This window comes from Athalia rosae, chromosome 4, assembly GCF_917208135.1.
Source record: "Athalia rosae chromosome 4, iyAthRosa1.1, whole genome shotgun sequence".
NCBI lineage: Eukaryota > Metazoa > Arthropoda > Insecta > Hymenoptera > Athaliidae > Athalia > Athalia rosae.
Genome location: NC_064029.1, coordinates 14,461,239 through 14,480,974, shown reverse-complemented (window position 1 = coordinate 14,480,974; position 19,736 = coordinate 14,461,239). Strand labels below are relative to the sequence as shown.

At 47.8% G+C, this 19,736-nt stretch overlaps 2 protein-coding genes across 5 annotated transcripts in view; both read left to right on the top strand.

The window, feature by feature from the left end:
- Positions 1-17,611, top strand: part of LOC105694075 (epidermal growth factor receptor) — a 46,563-nt gene extending 28,952 nt beyond the window's left edge. For 2 of the 4 annotated variants that reach the window (XM_012414426.3, XM_048654565.1), the window contains exons 2-11: positions 9,688-10,023; positions 10,132-10,516; positions 10,606-11,282; positions 11,366-11,498; positions 11,720-12,030; positions 12,126-12,427; positions 12,517-13,728; positions 13,816-14,227; positions 14,353-14,532; positions 14,627-17,611. In XM_012414426.3, coding sequence (XP_012269849.2) covers positions 9,688-10,023; positions 10,132-10,516; positions 10,606-11,282; positions 11,366-11,498; positions 11,720-12,030; positions 12,126-12,427; positions 12,517-13,728; positions 13,816-14,227; positions 14,353-14,532; positions 14,627-14,943 — 4,265 coding nt within the window. In that variant the 3' untranslated portion in view covers positions 14,944-17,611. Of the gene's footprint in view, positions 1-351; positions 1,401-7,302; positions 7,647-9,687; positions 10,024-10,131; positions 10,517-10,605; positions 11,283-11,365; positions 11,499-11,719; positions 12,031-12,125; positions 12,428-12,516; positions 13,729-13,815; positions 14,228-14,352; positions 14,533-14,626 lie in introns of those variants that run through there. The other 2 variants (XM_012414425.3, XM_012414424.3) reach the window with 2 other exon arrangements.
- A 138-nt stretch (positions 17,612-17,749) lies between these two features.
- LOC125500735 lies at positions 17,750-19,168 on the top strand. The gene is made up of 3 exons (XM_048654570.1): positions 17,750-18,299; positions 18,378-18,597; positions 18,683-19,168. Exons 1-3 carry the CDS (start codon positions 17,994-17,996, stop codon positions 18,940-18,942), a joined length of 786 nt encoding a protein of 261 aa, XP_048510527.1. The 5' UTR covers positions 17,750-17,993; the 3' UTR covers positions 18,943-19,168.
- Positions 19,169-19,736: the final 568 nt, after the last annotated feature.

Here is a 19,736-nt window from a genome sequence, read left to right as displayed (position 1 = left end):
TAGGTACGTGAACGAAACGAGTGGACTGCAGGCAGGCGAGCAGGTAGGCAGATAGATAGATAGGTAGGTAGGTAGGTAGGTAGGTAGGTAGGCAGGCGGGCGGGCGGGCGGGCAGGCCGGTGGGCAGGTATAGGCAGGGGTGGCGGCGGCACCGTGTTGCGGAGAGACGGAGAGGACGTCTTCTGGTTTGCCCGAGGGAGTGCGAAGGGGACCAGGGAAGGTGAGCCGCGGTGGACCCGGTCAGGTCCCCGACGATGGCTGTGCCGGAGAGTGGCGATGGTCGTCGAAGAGGTGGGGGGGGGGGGTGGGGGAAAAAGTCCCGGCGTGGACCTGCGATGCATGGCCATCCGAGAGACTCACGCGGTGAGGTGAGACGCGCGCACAACTTGCGGACTTTTCTCATTCGATATTACATATTGTGTATACGCGGAGAGGATAGCGAGTTTCGCAATTTCAAAGTTAGTTTCCCTACGATCGATCTCCGCACAACCGCGTCGACGTACATCGATATTAATAAATATATATATAAACCGTGTAAATACGTGCGGTTGCACGTCTCCAGGTTGGCCCGACTCTCCGATAAGCGAGACGTCGCGTGACCCTTATCTCGAGTTGTAACATGGGCAAATATAGTAACAGGTAAACGCGGTTTGTGATCGGAGTGAAAAAAATTTCTTCCTCGACTTCATCTTACCGCTTTCGGGTGTGAGAACGAGGAAACGAGATCATGTAAATATTCCGATACCGCGCGTACACCGGTAGACGTTCACCTGGATTACCTGGAGTCCGAACCGTTTCGGAATCGAACTCCGGTCCCTCTTCCCGTCTCGGTGCAAATTTTTATCGCAATCGGTGCCCGATGCATATAATAATCCATTGGACGAGCTTCGCGAATACATGTTTACCAAGATTCATGGAATGAAGATTGTGCGACCACACGTCGGGTAACTTGTGCAATTGTCTGTGCAAACGAAAAAAAAAAACTTCCACCGTTGTTCCTGCCCCTGCCGATTTTTACGCAACAACGTACGGACACCGAGTGTAGGACGATATTCGTTTTGCGAGGTGTGGTGCGTTTTTTACCGTAGTGCGACTGTGCGACTTGGAAAAACGAGTCGGACAAATTTTTGGGAAGGGTTTCGAAACGTTCGTTGTGCAGTGAACGAATCACGGACAGGTGTTGTACGATCAGCTGAAACGGTGCACGTGTCACGGATTTAAATCATACGGAAATAATCAGTGCGATCGATTGTGCGTTTCAACGGCGGAACGAATGAATCTGTGGAAAAAAAATTAATCTTGAACAAGTTTGACGAATTGTCGACCAACCACCACCCCTCCCGGATAACGATTTTGGAATCGCGCGTACGTCTGGAATAAATTCGCAGGACCCTGATTCCGTGAGTATGAATCCTTGGAAAAACACACCGACATCTCTCTCGTTTTACTCGTCGACGATTACCGAAAAGCGGGATAATTCAAAGATCGTGCGCACAGTCGAGTGAAGCGAAGAATAAAAGAGGCGCACACAAGACGAACGTCAAACGTATATATATGTACATACATGTGGGCGCCACAGGAATACATAGGAGTAAAACCAGAAATACGCGATGAAAGTATCCTGCAGCATGCCACAAGTAGGCCGCGCGCGGTGTGGCTATTGCTCGCTCCGGAGAGGTCTACCTACCATGGCGGACGACTGCAGGCGTAGGTTATACTCCTCCGCGCAGATATCATGGATATATATATATCTACATTCTCCTAGAGCTAGCTCGATTCCGATTCCCGCTGTAAACATGTACAATAGATACGTGGAAAATATCTTTTGCCCGCTTCGACTTTTCCGAGCGATAGATCCTCCCGTCGATAGACCGTCGTTAATGCCTGTTGATCGCGCGCTCTACGGCTTCGCCGTGTCCCCCGGACTGCTGCACTCTTTCGCAATTTCTTCCCACTCGCGTCCCCTCCCCGTTCCCCGACTGGAACATCGTTTATCCGCGAGGATGAGATCCGGCCAACGTACGTCGGATCGATTAGAAACCGAGGCGAGATCTTTTCCGACGTAATTAGGCGTTCTTTGCGCGCGATATCGTTACGGAGATCGAGAGCTCTCGTCGATCCTACACGCGTCTGTTACCGGGCGAACGTGTGTCGCGAGCCAATTGCCGCTTTGTACGGGAAAGAAATAATTGTTCGCGGGGTAAGCGACTGCACGCGGTGGTATATATACATACGTGCCTAGAAACGCGTAGCCGCTCTTTGTAGGTGTATTCGGCAGAACTTAACATACGAATTACGCAAGTGAGGAATTTCTTGGGATCCGTTAGCGCGAGCGGGGTTCGAGATCGCTTCGTGCTGAACCGATAGTAGAAAACACGGAGACTTGAACAACTGGGTAAGACACCAAGAACGCGCGTTGGCGTCGTACCTCCGTTCCGAAAACATCGTCCCTTCGACCACGTTGTATTCTGCCACATCGAGAAATCCTGATCGTTCTCGAATGACTTACCTTCGGATGAAATTCTTCTCGTAGACTACTTGAAAGTACTGTACAACAAAATACACGGTGTGACCTGTCTTCGACGTCACGTGTGCCGTATACCCTATATCGACGTGACTTACATTATTCCATATATTTATCTATACGTATACCGCGAGTAGATTTCATATTGATACAAATGTGGGTGGTTCGAGACGCGTATCGTCATCTGTATTTGATCGAGCGGTTCGGAGTCGTTGAAACGTTGGAAAAATCAAAACACTGGTTCGCGGTTGGGTTTTCTACACGGTCGTCCAACCGGTTGCTCGCGCGGTACACGGTGTTCTTCTGTCGTGACGCAGCCGTGTACGCGATAGTTTAAATTTGAATCAGTTACACGGAGTTCTCGAAGAGTTTGAAAAAAAACAAAAAAAATATATATTTTCACCAGCTATTACGGGAGGACTCGCGTCGTCCTCGTCCTACCGAAACGCCCGATCGTCGGATCCTGTCACACTCGCTGTCAAAAAGATAAACTCGACGTGGACAAATTTGAAAATTTGCTCCGTCAGAGTTTTACCTGATTCACATTTCACTCCAGATAAGTGCGCTCTGATAAAAAAAAAAAAAAAAGAAGAAGAAGAATGAGAAAAAAATAATCGATCGATTTGTGTTTGCTCTGACTGTGAGCACAACGAGCGTCGCACGATTATACGGATCGTACTTCTGAAACCCACAACATTTAGACCGTTCGAGGTGAGAAAGGTGGACGAAGGGAGGATCCCACGAGAAAACTTCGAGCCCCTTCTGCAGCTATCGCGCGTGATAGCGTATCATATCGCATAGCCTCTGCCTCCGTGGCGTGTTTCTATTACCGATATTTTTTTCCATATCCGTATACCTGCACACGCGGCTGACGTCGTTGCACCGGCGCCGATAGATTTTTTAATAGTTATACGACGACGTGGATATAAAAAACGAGACGCGGTCGCTTGCGCGCGGTAAATATGTGTGTGTATATTTATGTATTCCCCGTATCTTTGGCCGTGTAGACGTATAGAAGGCGTACACTTTTTTTTTTAAAACTTTCGTGAAGCACACGGCGACGGAGTAGCTCTTATATGCAGGGTCATCCGAGATCAAGGGATATAGCGGACGCGGCGGTGTAGGTTATATACCATAAGTTTCTCCGATGCTCCTCGGAGTCGCTTCGAGAGATGCCATGAGCGGGCAAAGGTGAAAACCTGGCGTTTAGTGTATGCAGGATAAAAAAGGTAGCCGGACCGCAACATAAATCCAAAAACTGGAGTTTCAGGTTGAGTCAAACTCATATTATTATACCGGGGCGTATATAGAATCTTCCTTTGTCTCTCGCCGGTCAAGATTTTCTTCCTCTTCTTCTTCTTCTTCTTTTTTTTTTTGTTTCATTTCTACCATAGCTAAAAGCTAGGTACCCGGAGACGGAGGTATACACAATATAAATCCTAGCCATTCCCGTCGAGAGAGACCTGACGGCGGGGTTAGCGGGCGTATCTCAGGAGGATCTCGCCCCGGCTCACAGTATGACCTCAGGGGTTTCGACAAACCGAGACTCGAGGGCAGCCGAGAGCCGACCGAGCGAAACCTCCGACTCGAGGAAAGCCTCGAATAATCCTACGAGATAAATCGGGACATCGGGACCTCCGAGTTCACTACGAATCTCGTCGTTGTTTTTCATTTTTTTTTAGTTTCTCCGCAATTCGTAGATCGGCTAACGACGTTCGACGTCCGGGCGGGCTGCCCCGGTGTCCCGTAGGAACGTCGATATTTCGTTGAATATAAATCGAGGTCCTCCTCGAGGAACGAGTGGAAATAAAACGGACGCCTCGCGTCGTACGGCTATAGGGGAGACGCGTCGGCAAAACATATTATAAGATGTATTTGGAAGGCGTCGCACGCCCCGAATCATCCGGCAAAAGTACAATTGTGGATTTCTTGTCCGGTTTCGTTGGTGCCGCGGTACCAAACTTCGGCATGTTAATGCCATTCTTCCGAATACCCGTATAAACCGCGAGTCGGCGAACGCCGATAGTAGTCAGTCAGTCAGTCAGTCAGTCAGTCAGCCAGCTACTACCGTAGCCAAGTTTTTCGTGTCCGAAGGGGGATGTCGCGTCTAATTGACGGCTGGGCGAAGAACAGGGAGAGAGAAGTTCGGGACACGAGAAAAGCACCCACGTCGCCCCTACCGTTCGGTTGACATGTGTCCCGCGAGGACCGAACACCGGTCCCCGTGTCTTATTATACGCCGACACCAGAGATTTCGACTTCCACTCGACGGTAGCCCGTCCACGAACGGCCGGCGGCTCTCCCGGGTACCGGTGCAAAAAAATAAATAAATAAATAAATATATAGATAAATGAATAAATGGAGAAAAACGAAATTTTACCTCGCCGCGCGACTCCTGCGCGCCGCTTTGATATTATTTCATTGAAAATAAAACGCCCTGTCAATCCGAACAAACTTCGCCGAACCGCAATAGCGCGGCGCGTTGTTCTCTTCATTTTTTCCTTCGAGGGGTCGAACGCGAGTTTCTCCTCTCCAAAGATTCGACGAACTTCCATATTCGTTCGTAACCCACGTACGTAGGTCGTGTACCTACCTGCCGCAATACGTCGAACGAATCGAACACGTCGTACGAATTGATCTCGTCGTCGCTCAGCTGTGTTACGTCCTCGAGTGTTTCGCGCTCTAAGCTTCGTTCGCTCCTCGTTACAGCACGAGTAAGGAGTACGGGCGTGAGACGGACCGAACGCCGAAATAACGTGGGCGTAGAAAAAAGTGGTTGGTTTTACTCTCGCGGCGAGTGTGGGCCAGAATCGGCGACTTGCGAGTAGCGTACGCTGCAACGATGACATCACCGTTAACCGTACCAGCTGACTCGGAGACTTAGATGGAGCGATCGAACGGTCGAGAGGAATATACGCTCGACGTAATCGAAGTTGGCGTGCTCGAGCCGATCGGACTTTTTAGACAAATCGTACGACCCCGCGCTTGCGGGCTTACGCGCATCCAGCGGCGACCGACGTATCGTCCCGAAAGAAAAGAAAAAAAAAAATAGTCCGCCCGTACGGTAAAAGTATACCTGTACGAAGGAGGCGATAGCGGCGGGGCATCGCCCCTCGGTAATAACAGGGTCCCGGGTCCCGGGGGCCCAACGTTCGGGACCCGAAAGGAGAGGACCGCTTCCGAGGTCCGAGATTACTCTTCGATCTGACGTAATTACAGGTATAAGCTCTCGACTTTCGCGCTCGATGTGCCTTCGAAGTGTTATTTTTTTCAACCGTCCCCTCTCTCCGTGTGTGATTCGGACGCGCAGCCAAAGTCGTAAAATTTCACCACCACCACCACCACCACCACCACCACCTGCTCGCACCCCCGGCAGGTATCCAAAATACACCTTCGCCGTCCGTACGTTCGACTCGAGATCGGAGAATTTTTCGTACGCCGCATATTTACACGTTGGACTCGGTGGTGTGTAAGGCGGTGATGAAATTACCGGAGCCGAGGTACGTACCTACCTACCTCTTATTACGGTACCGGAGCCCCGTGGTTCAAGGACTTTACACGAATGATAAAAGCGGACCGGGTGGGCCGTACACGGACGGTACGTTCGTCGATTCGGGGGAACGCGCGGTGGGGAATAGAGCAGAGGGGAGAGACGGGATCGCTCGAGTATATAAACTCGGAGTCCCCTTTCGAAAAGGAGGCCCCTCAACCGACGTTAATGAGGATTTTAATTAACCAATCAAGTGTTGCGGCAATAAAATTACAAAATCCCACGAGCAATAACCGGCGGGGATCGTGTGTGTGTGTGTGTGCCCGGGGATCGCATCTATCTAAGGAACAAACGGGCACCTCTACTTGCGAACCGGTTTCTTCCTACGGCTTGCGCGCACGATTCAATCCCCCTGGATGCGAGGTGAAATCTTTCACGCTGTTGGCTACTCATGCCGGGCACGTGTTCGAGTGCTAATCCCTGCACTGGACCGCACCGCGATGGCTCTCTTTTATTCATTCCTTTTTTTTCTTCTTCTTCTTCTTCTTCGTTTTTTTTTTTTTTTTTTCTCTCTCTTCTGCCTTTGCCTCCCGAGCAAAGGCACCTCTCGAGCACCACGATAAATGATGATCTATCCGATTACGTGTTCTCTCCCGGCGTCTCGAGCGTGTAGAATCTAATGCAAAATTTACCACGGTAATGAAATATTAATTCGTTCGTATCGCCGGCCGCGCGAAACTCCGCACTACGTGGTATATATATAATACCTGCGGTGTTCGGAACTCTATGAGAAACAACGAAAAAACGAAAAAAAAAAACAACAACAACAACAACAACAACAAAAGCGATAAATAAACGTAAAAGAAATCCCGCCAAACCGCAACATCGGTTGTATTTATCAACCTGAGCGAGAAACCGAGCGGCGGCGGTCCCCTCGGTGGTTAAACTCCGGGTCCTCGCGCGATGCGATGGGGCGGACGACGCGACCGCGTAGCAGCGGCGTCTTTTGAGAAACGCCCCTGTGGCAAAAAGGTCCGAGACACGGTGGGCATCGTGTTAACCGTGTTAACTGCACTCCGTTTATGCATTCATATCCTTGTTTACAACAAAACGTTGATTGTCTACTCCGCAATACGAGAGGAAAAACCCCCCGACTGACGTTCGCGGAGGCGCTAATTCGACTCGTACAAAAAAGAGAGAAACACCGGCGACACGATACGGCGCGATAAATCGTGGCCCGGTTAATCGTACCGATTTTTTTCATTTCTTTCCATCTACTCTGTTTCAGAAAGTGAATATCGGACCCGGCATGTGCCATACTTGGTGAATCGGGCGCGATGGGAACCGCACCACCGTACCGCAACCCTCTCGACTACCTCGTCGCTTTGTCAAGAGCCTCGCTTTCCGGTGGGTCGAACGAGGCGCGTTCAATCGAGTTCGCCTCGGCGAAGACAGCGATTTCGTCGTGGAGGGCATGAGCTCTCACCATGTCCAGCCTGCACCGCATCGAGGTACAATCGTCGTCGACGTACCGTCGCCCCCTCGGCGCAGCGCTGCTCGTTCTAGCGACGATTGTACTACTCTGCCGATGCACCTCGGCGGAGTTGAAATCGGAATTCGTCGATGGGAAAAGTGAGAAAAACCAACGAGTAACAATCTATCCCGATATGACTCATTTTCATTCCATGTAATCGCAATTGTATCGATTTTTGAATTCACGTTTTATGTCGACGCAAAATGGAACTGCTGCATTGGTACTTGACAAAATCTTCGAAAATTATTTGTTCTCTCTCCACAGGAATTTTTTCGTTGACATGTTTCCAAAAATTTTCAATCCGCAGATTTTTTTCTTTTTTATACTTTACGGCAAGAAGTCGTCTCGCATTTTAGCCGGACAAAGCAAAGTGTCTCGCGAGGAGGCAAGGATAAGATTGAGGATAAACGGGAATATCCCATGTGAATCGGCTCATAGAGCGGAATAGTAATTTATTACGCCAGATACCGCGGGCGCTGCCCACTTTGTATATCGTCGTTCCCCGTGCAGAATCCTGTGTAATAAATTTCAATCCAACGTTCCGAGAACTGGGTGGCTCCGGCCAGAAGAATTGAAAATACGCCATCCCGTGCGGTCGGATCTCAGGAATCAATCTATCGTGTAGCAATATCTGATTTTCAGATCGGGATCCTCCGTAACGCTGTGGATGGGTACAGTCATGCCAGTCTCATTTGTACTACCGGCTATGCATTCGGAGATAAGACGTTCCTACCGATCTCAGCGTCGAATGTTTCTACATTAATTTCTCAACGTAGACGAGCGAGCCGACCGTCGAGAATTTATACTGAGCGACGAGGTTTTCCGTTCCCTCGGGACGCGCTCGCTTTGAATTATTTTTTTCTTTCTATCCCTACGACCTGCATGCGAGGAACTTCACTCGTACCATCGATCGCCTTCGCGAAGCTTTCGAGTCCTGCGACCGATTTATTTTCAATCGCGAATTCGGCCGTCCAAACGACCCTTGCTTAAGGAGGTGCAAGGCGCACCCCGCAGCCTCGAAACATCGCGAGAGCATCCGTGATTCGGTCGAAGGTTGGGGAGGGAAGGCTTACCGAGGTGATCGAGGTTCGCAATAAAGTGGCGACCGTTTGCCGGATCCGACTATACCGCTGGTAAGCTGGAGTCCGGTACCTCGAAGTTAATAACGAGAAAGAGAGACTCGCGTGCCCAGAGCCAGACACGACTACGCGCGCGGTCCAGCCTCGCAGCCTCTCTCAACCTTAGAAACACGATGCACCGCGATCTCGGTGTCTGAGGGAGCGAGGGAGAAGGATAGAGGCTCGATACACGGCGCGAACAGGGACTGGCGAACAAAGCGCATTCCACGGGCCGTTATTTGTTCCTTGTCTGTACACTTTGGTTCGCTCGGGTTCTCTTTGGCTTCTTCGGTACTTCGGTACTTCGGTACTACTTCGCTTCGCTTCACGACTTGACCCTTTTACTCGGTGATACCTTATCGCGCGACGTTCGATCGTCCCCGTATCCGTAGCGTTCGGGATTTGAAAATTTTCTTGCGCAATATTGTAATGGAGAGGAACCCGTTCTCGGCGTAGCGAGGGCGTGCGACGGATGATCGCCCACTTGTTCTCTTCCCTAGCGGGGTTCCGAGACCTAGAGAAAATTTCCTTCCATCCGCGACTATCGACGAGTGGGCAGCCCGTTCTTTGGATCCGTGGCCCTTCGGCTACGACGTTGGCGAGGCGATTTGGAGAACGAAAGTTGCGATTTGACGGGCGACGCCCTTCCTTCGGACGCAATGCAATCTCACCTATCTCGCGGGTCAACTTTCCAATTTTTCTATCGACTGCAATCGGCCGTTTACCACCGACCGGAAGTTCTCTTACGCTGAAAAACCCGTTAATTCTATCGTCGTTCCTCCTCCCATTCATTGAGGCAGGCGTCAATCTCCGGTATTGCGACACGCCGATCAACCGCCGCCGCTACATCGATGTCTTTCCAAAGTAGACTCCGTCGAACCTCGTCGCACGGATGCAATGATTTTACATTCACTCGAAACATAAGCAAAGATTGGCGGCCGACTCCGCAACGGCCGAACGCAGAATTACAACGTTCAACTGGGCGTGAATTTATGGGGATCGTTTAAATTTTCATTTTCAGTCTGCATCGGTACGAATGGACGGCTCTCGGTGCCCTCGAACAAGGACCACCATTACCGTAATCTGCGGGATCGTTACACGAACTGTACGTACGTGGACGGTAATCTGGAGATCACCTGGCTCCCGGATATCCAGCTCGACCTCAGTTTTCTCCAATACATTCGCGAGGTCACCGGTTACGTACTCATCAGTCACGTAGACGTTCAAAGAGTCGTTCTACCCCAGCTGCAGATTATACGCGGCAGAACCCTCTTCAAACTCAACATACACGATGTCGAGTTCGCCTTCTTCGTCACAATGTGTCGAATGAACAGCCTCGAGCTACCGGCACTGCGAGGTAATTATAATCCGTATTCCCCCCCCCCCCCCCCCTTGTCACCCTTAATTATATCGAACATCGATTTACGGGGGTGTTGTTTTTTTTTTTTGCGTCGTCGTTTCGCAGATATTTTAAACGGCAGCGTTGGAATGTACGATAATTACAATCTGTGTCACATGAAGACCATTAACTGGGATGAGATAATAACGGGGAACCGGGCGAAGTATGTTTACGTTTACAATTTCTCCGCGCCGGAGAGGATCTGCCCCGAGTGCGACAAGAGTTGCGAGCAAGGATGCTGGGGCGAGGGTCCCGAAAATTGTCAAAAATTTTCGAAAACCAATTGTTCGCCCCAGTGCTGGCAGGGACGTTGTTACGGTCGAAATCCTAGAGAATGCTGTCATCTGTTCTGCGCTGCTGGCTGCACGGGCCCTAAACAAAGCGATTGTCTGGCGTGCAAAAACTTTTTCGACGACGGTGTTTGCACCCAGGAATGTCCACCGATGCAAAAGTAATTAACGCATGCTGATTTATTCGTGAGATTTTTTTTTTTTTTCTTTTCTTCAAGATTCTAATGAATTTTCATTCATCGATCATCAGGTACAATCCAACGAGTTATTCGTGGGAGACGAATCCTGACGGAAAATACGCTTACGGTGCGACCTGCGTTCGCCAGTGTCCCACGCATCTTTTGAAAGATAATGGGGCCTGCGTTCGCTCGTGTCCGCCGAAAAAAAAGGCCGCCAACGGCGAGTGCGTGCCCTGCGACGGACCTTGTCCAAAGACTTGCCGAGGGGTTGACAAAGTGCACTCGGGAAATATCGACAGTTTCAAGGATTGCACGATAATCGAGGGTTCGATAACGATATTGGATCAGAGCTTTATGGGGTACCAGCACATTTACACGAACTTTACGTTCGGTCCGAGGTATCAGGAGTTGCACCCCGACAGGCTCGAGGTTTTCAGTACCTTGAAGGAAGTCACGGGATACGTCAATATCCAGGGATATCACAAGGACTTTACGAATCTGTCCTATTTTCGAAATCTCGAAGTAATCGGCGGCAGGACCCTCACGGACTACTTCGCCTCGCTTTATATCGTGAAAACGGCGCTGGTTTCTCTCGGATTGAATTCACTGAAGAGGATCAATTCGGGCGCGGTAGTTATCCTGGAAAACAAAGATCTCTGTTACGCTCAGAGCATCAATTGGACAAGATTGAAACTTTCTACCGAACACGAGAGTCTGCTCAGCAATAACAAGAACGAGTCAGCCTGCGGTAATTAGCGAATAATTGTCCCTCTCGTTCGTCGATTTAATTATTATTCGTCTGTTCATGCGTCGTGTATTTTAATAACGCAGCGCTCGAAGGTCTGGTGTGCGACGAACAATGCTCGGACGAAGGATGCTGGGGACCGGGACCGGACCAGTGTCTGTCGTGCAGAAATTTCCTTTTGGAAAATATTTGCCTGCAGAATTGTACCGCGGTACCAGGGTGAGTAAAGAAATTGTCGAATTTTTCCAATATCCCGACGATCTTGACATGTTTGAAAAGTACATATATCTGTAATTGTGTATCGCACTTGCTTACGAAGATTATGGATATGAGCAAGGTAAATTTCAGACTCACACCTCTGTTGGAAAAAAAAAAAAATGAAGATATTTCTACACTCGCTTCCGAAAAATTAAACGCTAAACGTTCCCTCGACATTTCAGAATTTACGAAGCTGACGAACGTCAGTGCAAACCTTGCCACGAACAGTGCGACGGTACTTGTTCCGGACCCAATGCCGAGCACTGCAATTCATGTAAACACGTGCGCGACGGACCATTCTGCGTTCCCGAGTGTCCTTCCTCAAAGTACCAAGTTTACGGAACTTGCAAACACTGTCATAAAAATTGCGTAGGCGGTTGCGACGGTCCGGAAAATAACATCGGACCGAACGGATGTCACAGCTGCGAGAAAGCGATCATGAACGGCGACACGCCGGAAAGTTGTCTCCACAAAGGAGAACCCTGCCCCGAAGGTCAGTGGTTGAAATTAAAAAATCTCCCATCTTCCTCGTATCCTGAAAAGCGAACGTTCTTGCACATTCGAATAATTGTATTTTTTTGCGCAAAGGTTACTACTGGGAGTGGATCGGACCTCAGGAAAGAGGCGCTCTCAGAGCACTCGCCGGCAAAGCGGTGTGCCGCAAGTGTCACCCCCGTTGTCGAAGGTGTACGGGATTCGGTTTTCACGAACAGGTTTGCCAGGAGTGCAACAAATACAAACGTGGCGAACAGTGCGAGGACGAATGTCCGGCCGATCATTTCGCCGATTCGGAAACTAGAATATGCGTACCTTGCATGCCGGAGTGCAGAGGTTGTTACGGTCCCGGTGTCGATCAATGTCACAAGTGTAGAAACTACAAGGTCTACATCGTAAGTGCGATTGAAACTTCCGACGAAACCGACGCATCCGATCGATCGATAACGGAATTCTTTTTTTTTTTTCCCATTCTCATTCGCAGGACGGTACCGCTACGGACAATACAACGTTATTCAACTGCACGGACACCTGCCCTCAAGAATTTCAGTACAAAGTGTTCCCGCTGGACAGCGATCCCTTCTGTTCGGAGGAATCGTACGGCCTGAGTTACACCCGAGATACGGAAAGGACGCCGGCAATCCTCGCTGGGGTTGGGGTCTGCGTTGTGATCGTCGTGGTGTTTCTGGCGGCGGTTATGTGCCTGTGGAGACAGAGGGCAAAGGCGAAAGAGAACACTGTAAAAATGACCATGGCTTTAACCGGTCTCGACGACAATGAGCCGCTAAGACCTACGGGGGTAAAACCGAACCTCGCCAAACTCCGCATAATCAAGGAGGAAGAAATGAGGAAGGGCGGTATTCTTGGTTACGGGGCGTTCGGCAACGTTTACAAGGGTGTTTGGGTACCCGAAGGTGAAAACGTCAAGATACCGGTGGCCATAAAGGTACTTCACGACGGTACCGGTGCGAACACTTCGAAGGAGTTCCTTGACGAGGCCTACATAATGGCCAGCGTCGAACACCCGAACTTACTCCAGTTACTGGCTGTCTGCATGACTTCCCAAATGATGCTCGTCACTCAGTTAATGCCGCTCGGTTGTCTTTTGGACTTCGTGAGAAAGTACAGGGATAAAATCGGTTCGAAGCCTTTACTGAACTGGTGTACCCAAATCGGCAGGGGTATGGCCTATCTCGAAGAGAGGAGACTGGTGCACAGGGATCTCGCGGCGAGAAACGTGCTCGTCCAGACGCCGAATTGTGTGAAAATAACGGACTTCGGACTAGCCAAGTTACTCGACATAAACGAGGAACAGTACAAAGCAGCCGGTGGCAAAATGCCGATAAAATGGCTCGCCCTGGAGTGCATCCAGCATCGCGTTTTCACCCACAAATCCGACGTGTGGGCGTTCGGGGTGACCATATGGGAAATTCTCACCTACGGCGGAAGACCGTACGAGAACGTACCGGCGAGGAATGTTCCCGAATTGTTGGAGAAAGGAGAGAGGCTGCCGCAGCCAGCGATATGCACCATCGACGTCTACATGATCATGATAAAGTGCTGGATGCTCGACGCCGAGTCGAGACCGAGCTTCAAAGAACTAGCCGAAGAATTTGCGAAAATGTCCAGAGATCCCGGACGTTATCTGGCGATAAAGGGAGACAAATACATGAGGCTACCGTCCTACACACTCCAGGTAAATTTCGGCAATTTTATTCGTCGCACTCCGTTCCCACCGGCACAACCTCGACGATGCGGTATACATATAATTTTTCTTTCTCAGGACGAGAAGGACATGATCCGAAATCTGGCGTCGGCAATGGACGGACCGGAAGCCGTTGTGGACGCGGACGAGTATCTCCAGCCAAAATCCAGGGCACCGATACCGCCGATATTCGCTACTTCGAGTACGTCCGGTTCGCCACCCGCTACACCGATAAAAAGTTGCTGGCCTAACGGTACGCCGATGGCGGCCGACTCGCCGACGCCCCAAAACCAACAGAACTGGGATCGGGAGCTTTTGCGGTACTGCGTAGGTCACGGTAACGGGGGTACGTCGCGGGATCCTACGGGAGGAAATCAGACGCAACATCCTCACTACGCCCAGGCGAACGGCAACTGCAGCCAGGTCACGGGGTCCGACGGTTCCAGTTCCAGATACTGTTCGGATCCTTTGAAGATGGTCGGAGTCAGAGGTGATTACAAAGCGTCGCGTGTGAAAAAAAAAGAAAATATATAAAATCTTCACGAACCGACAAATGACAACGGTGAACCACTTTCGAGTACATTTTTTTTACAATTCTCTCGCGATAAATTTCAGACTGCGATGTGACGGACGATTGCTTCGAACAAGAAGTCGGTGCCGGACACCAACAAGCTCAAGTTGGAAATCTGAAGTTGGACCTTCCCCTGGACGAGGACGATTATTTGATGCCCTCGCCCCAGATGCCCGCTAATACCATACAATACATGGATCTGATCGGTGACTCTAAAACGACGGGTGAGTTGCGACGAAAATTTCTTCTCGACGTGAGGACGCGCTTGTCCGCGAAAGTCGCGAAACGTTGACAATTTTCGTTTTCTCTTTCACGCAGAGCCGGATACGAAGCGCGTTAACAACGGATACCGAAAGTATCCGGAGTTTCTCACCATACCGGGTAAAACGTCGGTGGATAATCCGGAGTACATAATGTCACAGGACGACGGAATCATGACACCGCAGACGTTGGGTATCCCCGCGTCTACCGACTCAGTTAAAGCAGCGCCCGTTAACGGTGCAGGATTTGGATCTCAGGTAAGGCAAAAAAGTTCCGAAGAGGAATCGGATCACGAGTATTACAACGACTTCGATAGACTCGAGCGGGAACTTCAGCCGCTGAAACCGCTTAGGAAAAATGAAACGACGGTATGATGGACGCATATCAACGATTCGACGGGATCGTCTCACCCGTAGACATAGCAATAAAGTCTGACGAAAGTTCGGATATTTTTTTAAATAAATTCCATGCTTGTACGCATACGTGAAACACGCACAAGGATCGTGCAGATCCGAGACACCTTGGAAACCGGGTGCGGTTGCATCTGTCGGAGAACTTTTGGTGCACGGAACGACGAGGTAAACGAGAAATCGAACCGTGAATAATTAAAATGCCCTGTGTACTTACAAGACGACGACGACGACGACGACGACGACGACGACACGATGCTGAACGAGCGCGACGTTCTTCGATCCCGAAGGGGTTGAAATCGCAAGGTAAACAAATATTACCAATGAACAAAAATCTATATACCTATACCTGTGTGTATACAATTATATAATATATGTATAGTACGTTATTGTTGACGAGGCGTTTATATGGGAGGGCCGCAGATAATAAGTCGAGATGAACTCCTGATGCGACCCCGATAAAAAATCTTTTTTCAATACAACGGAATTTCAGTGCAAAACTATTCTTAAAAAATAATGTGCCATCCGTCGCCGGTGGTTTGTAAATAAAATGTGACGTAGGGACGCGTATACGTAATCTATCCGTGTCTCTATATTCGCATACGCACATTCGGAGATACGAATTTAGCTTAAGTAACATTGTACATGCGTCTGTGTTTTGTAGGGACATACAAATGTAGTATATACAATTATAAATAGGCTTACAATTAGAGTAAATAGATAGATACCTACCATATGTATAGACGTACATATTATTAGTATGAATCGGTAATTTTTTTAATTAATTTCATAATCCATAGCTCTATCCCGTTATCGAAGATTATCATATATGCGTATACGATGTCGGTAATGGAAAAAAAAAAAAACACGCGACGGGAACAATTTTCACGCGTTTTTTGCCATCGTGCGTAGGGTGTCCAACGAAGCGAGGGTCGACTACCACATTTTCTAATCATATTTTTTATCCAATTTTTTTTCTTTTCATTCGTAGCATACTTACGACGAACAAATCGTGCGTAAAATTTTATTCAAAAAAAAAAAAATCATGTCACTCGAGTTATTGCCGGTACATACATAATTCAATTTCCACAAAGTTCGCGTACAGATGGGCATATATTGGGGGGGACGAATGAAATCAGCGGGTTAAAATCGTTCCCACCGACCATTTCGAGGGAAACGAGGACCAAGACTAAGAGAAGACGATTTTGTACGAATGAACAATTGGACAAAGAATTTTCGCGTTACTCGAAAGCGACGAGAGGACGGCCGCAATTCTGGTAATACGCTCGATCGATGGCAAAGTTTGATAGCGTCCGTACTAAAAATATATTGCCAACCCCTCATTCGGTTTTTACGCCCCTGTACGGAATATCGTGCGGCCCGCCGCTGACTGTGATAAGAGAGATATATATTATATACGTGTATACATCTATATACATATTTTTTAAGGACGCCTATGATAACACGAAGTGCGTATTTTTTTTTTTTTTTTTATTTCCGAATTTTGCAGTATAGATATCTATTTGTACTTTTTTTTCTAAAAATCGATATATTGCAAAAATATCGCGGATATACACAGGTGAAATTGAACGAACGTTTTATCCGTTTGAATCGAAATTTGTGCAGGTGAATTTTACCGTTAGGAAAAAAAGAAAATTCGTCGGACTACCGCATGTGTCTTTGCGGTAACTCGGACCGAGCTGGAATCGAATCAGAAATTCAGTGTAGATATACGAATATATACCTATTTTTTCGTTCTTTTAATCATTCAGACAGTCGCACCGTTTTTACACTACAGCGGACCAATAAAATTGGCCGAGAACCGAATTAATAGAAAAATTGAAATTTTTCAAGCAATTGTAAATAAATAATTTAGAGTTAAGAGAAAACGTGAACTCCAGAGAGAATGAAGAGAAAAGTACTTCGACCAATTGTCTTTGTCGCAATTATTGCGTCGCACACAATGTAGTTTAAGGATAGGATTGTGCCATTTTGTACAGGAAAAAAATAAAAATTTATATCCACAACAGAATATTATTTCCACATCGACGTAGGTAATGACGAGAACGTTTAAAAACGCTGCAGCATCATATTATTTTATTAATAACGAATAGCTGTCCGAATTTTATATAAAATAACGGCGAAAATATTGAGTAAAATTTATTCACCGAATGTTTTATTCTATTTTCTGTTATACCTGATTTTTCATTTTATACCACTGTTTGTTGTCTTTTTTTTGAACCTCGGTACAAGAGAATTCTCGAGGAGTGTTCAAGTTTACTTTGGTGAATGATGGTTTTCTGAATATTTTCGCAATTATTTCACACCAGAATGTAATAACGCTATGTAAATTGATTATAAAAAATTGTTGAATAATTGTACAAATTATAATTGTCATTTATAAAAATAACGAGATAAAGATTTCTGCAGCTTTTTAGATACATGATAAATCATAGCTGGTATACGTGATTAAAAATTGTACAAATCATCATAAGTTATAGACGAACTCAAAATCTGAAAATCCTATTTCTGATACTTGGTTGTGGAAATTTTTATAGATTTTTACCATATCATTTATATATATGTTGTTACATATTATTGTAATAAAGTTCCGCAAACCTTATTAAATTAATCGTCTTTCGATATTAATTCACAAAATAATTGCGCAACGCGCGTTCATCTCGCGCAATAATTAATCTCAAGAGCATGGATTTTTTTTGTCGCCACTTTCAGTCCGAGTTTTTCCAACAAAAGCTAATCACTCGATGGTAAAAAATGAATTAACGTCGATGTCGACGGACATTCGTGCGCGTACAGGTAACGGGCATGATAAATCGCCGTAGCCAACTTCTCTCCGCGTAACATCGAATAATCATAGCTGCACACTACATCATGCGACATAAAAATACGAGGTGATTCAAAAATCACTTTTTAATTGACCAAGTGAAAGTTGCAACGAGTTCGCGTAACCGCTGCAAACCGTAATCGCCTGTCACCATAGCGGAAAACATGATATGCGAGTACTTTCTGCATTAGTTCTCACGCACTGCTTCGGCTGTGTGATCCCGGAGGATTCCGATGAGGAATTCATCCACAGATACTCTATATCCGACCTGGATCGCCGAGATATCGCGGACGGTAGATACGGTCGAAAAATTTTAGAAACTACCGAGCGAATCTCTTACAACCAAGAGGAGCCGGGACTTCCGGATGTTCCGGGAAAAAATCCTAGACTCGCAGGGGCGCGGGAGGCGGGCACCGTGTATCTGCTACCAGCGAAATCGCTGTCCAATATAAATAAGCGAGAAAATGGTACCCAGGTTAGTTTAGCGTTTGATAATACAACTGGTTACACGTATCCGGATAATAAATAGCCGGGAACTATTGACCTTGTACAGGTCGAGGCGTTTCAGCGACCCGAAGGGAAAGTGGTTCTCGCAAATCGAAGCGCTCCGCTCAACGGCGTTTCTGAAAGAGGATACTCGAAGACGAAACGTGACGATGAAAATTGGGAGGCGAAAGGGGATGATAACTCGCGTCTGAAAGGACCGTTGAATGAAAATAGGTGGCGATCCACCGGACTCCGTTCGCACGGGCTTACGAAACGTCAGGACGAACGTGAGTGCGGTTTTGCGACGATTGAATTAATTGTACCGCGGAAAAAGAAAATTCACGTGATTAAGGACGTATGTATCTGTCGTAGCGGACGACGACGATGACGACAACGCCGATTCTAACGGGGATGATACCGAGGACGAAAGCGACGTGGACAACAGCGAATGGGACGAATGGGCCGAATGGAGCGAATGCAGTACGAGTTGCGGTTGCGGACGGCAAGTCCGCTGGCGGCATTGCGTCGGTAATGAATGTTCGAACGGTCTGAAAAGAGCGGAAATAAGAACGTGCCATCTCAGAGATTGTAACAACAAAAACTTGTTCTCATGGCTGGGGGTTAAGGCCTGATTTTAATACGTTTCTACCCTGGGATTAATTAATCACGATGTACAGTCACCTGCGCCAATTACATTATATCCCCGATATTCCATGACTGTATTTTTCAGAACAGCTGTTTCTACCGTTCCACTGTTTCATTACTACAAAATCGACAACTTCATCGTTTATATTCCGTAAAGTTTTCATTGCGAGCAAAATGTTGTCAATAATTATCATAACCCAATGAGTAATGAATTTTTTGGAGTCCATATCCTGAGCCTGTCGTCGCTCCTCTTTGTCATCCAGTTTCATCGAATAACCACGTCCTCAACCCCTGCGGTATCGCCACTTGAAAATAAATCGACAACTGTGAATGCCGTCAACCTTACGGCTTTTCATCGAAAGGTTGACAAGGGGGATGAAAAAGCTGAGCGGGTCGCCCTGGTCCCGGAAGCACCGGTCCTGGAAACCGAGGAGTTAATAAAAGTCGATAAAAAGAGGGATATTGGAATAGAGAAAAATCGATTGATTCGTAGAGGCAGCAGTTGCTATGACGACCCAGACGACGAAGCCGATGATGAAAGTGATAACGAAGTTGACGATGATGAGGACAAAACGAATCAACGGGAAAAGTGGAAAGGTAACGAAGTTATCTAGCCGATGTATATACTTTCACATCGGATCTAGCTACTCTCTGATACTTCGCCGTTGGCGTCGGGGGCTGTGAATGTAATTTCGCCTTTGGTATTAGCTGGACGTCGTTGTAGGCAGGCACCGAAGATATGGGACGAATGGGGTGATTGGTCGGTGTGCAGCGTGTCTTG